Source organism: Eimeria acervulina, genomic scaffold (assembly GCF_000499425.1).
Source record: "Eimeria acervulina Houghton genomic scaffold, Eah_scaff583, whole genome shotgun sequence".
NCBI lineage: Eukaryota > Apicomplexa > Conoidasida > Eucoccidiorida > Eimeriidae > Eimeria > Eimeria acervulina.
Genome location: NW_013547259.1, coordinates 249 through 2,500, shown reverse-complemented (window position 1 = coordinate 2,500; position 2,252 = coordinate 249). Strand labels below are relative to the sequence as shown.

General features: G+C 53.8%; 1 protein-coding gene across 1 annotated transcript in view; it reads right to left on the bottom strand.

Annotated features, from left to right (window-relative positions):
- EAH_00043490 (hypothetical protein, conserved) overlaps window positions 1–833 on the bottom strand; it is a gene marked incomplete at both ends in the record, with an annotated part of 2,441 nt that extends 1,608 nt beyond the window's left edge. The window contains one exon of the mRNA XM_013391700.1: window positions 1–833. This exon is cut by the window's left edge and continues 878 nt beyond it. Within this exon, the coding sequence (XP_013247154.1) occupies window positions 1–833 (833 nt within the window).
- Window positions 834–2,252: the final 1,419 nt, after the last annotated feature.

Genomic DNA, 2,252 nt, shown 5'->3' with positions numbered 1-2,252 from the left:
GAAGCGGAGGCTCCGTGTGTCTTTGCTAGATTACCTTCTTCTACACCGAAGAGCAGCATGGGGCTGCTGCTGCTATCTTCTTTGGCTGCTGTTTGCATGCGCCCACTAGGAAAAGCAGCAGCAGCAGCAGCTGCTGCTGCAGCAGGTGTTGCAGCAACAGCAGCAGCAGTGGTGGTGCTTGTTGGAATATCGATAGCAGCGTTTGTTGCAGCAGCAGCAGCAGCAGCAGCCGCTGCTGCTGCTGCTGCTGCACCCGCTACTGCTGCTGTTCTGCTGCTGCAGCGCATGCGATCGTGCTGCAGCAGCGGGGTTGCTGCCTTTGAGTCCATTGTTAAGAGAGATGTTAAAGGTGCGCCGCATCCTCCTCCTGAATTAGAAAGAGAAGCAGCAGCAAGTTGCTGCTGCAGCGGGCATTCGCCAGGTGTATCATCAGCTCCATGCAGAGGTGTACGTGGCTGCTGCGATGACATAGCTGCGTATACAGCGCAGCCCTGTTGTTGCTGCTGCTGCTGCTGCAGAAGCAGCAGCAAAGGGTCCCGCTGCTGCTGCTGCTGCCTACTCCTCTTTTGTGTGCCCCTCAGAGACCCTTGCAAGCCAGCAGCAGCAGAAAGAGAAGCAAAGTTTGAAGGAGACAGCAGAGAAGCTCGGCCTTGTCTAACCCCTTCTGCTGCTGCTGCTGCTGCTCCTGCTTCTGTTTCTGCTGCTGCTGCTGCTTCGGTTTCAGCAGCAACAACTGCAGCAGCACCAGCGGGCTGCGGCACAGGCTGAGAGGAGACACCCCCTGTTGCAGGCTGCAGAGTCTTTGCTGCTGCAGCAGCAGGTCCTGCTGTCATCTTTGCTGCTGTTGCTGCTGCTGCTGAGGGGTGGGGAGTCCCTAGGAGCAACAGCAGCACAGGTAGCTGTTGCTTCCGTTGCTGCTTCTGTTGCTGCGGCTGCTGCTGCTGCTGCTGCGGTCGCTGCCGCAGCAACAACAACAACTGCTGCTGCTGCTGCAGCCGCTGCTGCTGTTGCTCCTGCTGCTGCTGTCGCCTTACCCCCCCACCGCGAGCGAACTAGCTGCTAGCTGCTGCTGCTGCTACTGCTGCTACTGCTGCTGCTGCTGCTGCTGCAGCTGCAGCAGCAGCCACCACGGAGCCCCCAGCAGCAGCAGCAACTGCAGAAACTGCAGGAACTGCAGCAACGGCAGCAGCAACAGCAGCAGGAGCAGCTGCAGCAGCAAGCAGCGGAGCTGCTAGCAGCACTTCGACTGCCCTAGAGACAAGCGAAGAGATTAATAAATAGAAGACAAGGCCTCAGGAGCAGCAGAAATAAAGCTGCTACTAACTCCCCAAAGAAACAACTAGCAGCAGCAGCAGCAGCAGCAGCAGCAGCAGCGCAGCGAAGCGCACAGGAGGCAGAGCGAGCAGTTTAGGGTTTAGGGTTTAGGGTTTAGGGTTTGCTGCTGCTTATAAAGGGCCCTTGTTACACACGCAGCAGCACAGGAAGCAGGAAATATGAACGACATGAAGCAGTACTTCGCTTCCGCTGCTGCTGCTGCTGCTGCCGCTGCGGCTGCTGCAGCAGCAGCAACAGCAGCAGCAGAAGCTGCAGCACAGAGACATATACGCCCCCTAATAATTTTATTGCGTGTTCCCTCTCTATCAATCAATACATTTAGAAATGCTGTCGAAACAAACAAATGGATTATCTTATCCTTCTCGCCTTCTGCTGCAGCAGCAGCAGCAGCAGCAGCTGCAGCAGCAGCAGCAACGTCAGACCTGAGGTGTACAGACAGTACAGCTAATTATACCCAAATAGAGCGCTTCTTTTCTGGTGATATTTAAAAGCAGTGCATGCAAACAAAAGGTAAAAAGTTTCTATGACTAGAATCCTGCTGCTGCAGCTGCAGCAGCAGCAGCAGCAGCTGCTGCTGCTGCTTGTTGGCTAAACCCTAAACCCTCAAACTCCTCGCTCTAAACCCTAAACCCTCATATATCAAACCCCACGTATTCCTTTCAAGGGCTTGCACACAGATGCAGTGTCTCCACGCTGCAGCGGCTAAGACTGAGGGTTTAGGGTTTAGGGTTTATGCACGGATTACGGTTTAGGGTTTATGCACGGTCTAGGGTTTAGGGTTTAGGGTTTAGGGTTTAGGGTTTTATACAAAGGCTTCCTTCTATTTACCTTCGCTGTTTCTCTTCAAGACAGAGATCTTCATATACACACACCCCTTTGGTTGTCTCTATAGATTGTATAATATAATATATATAATA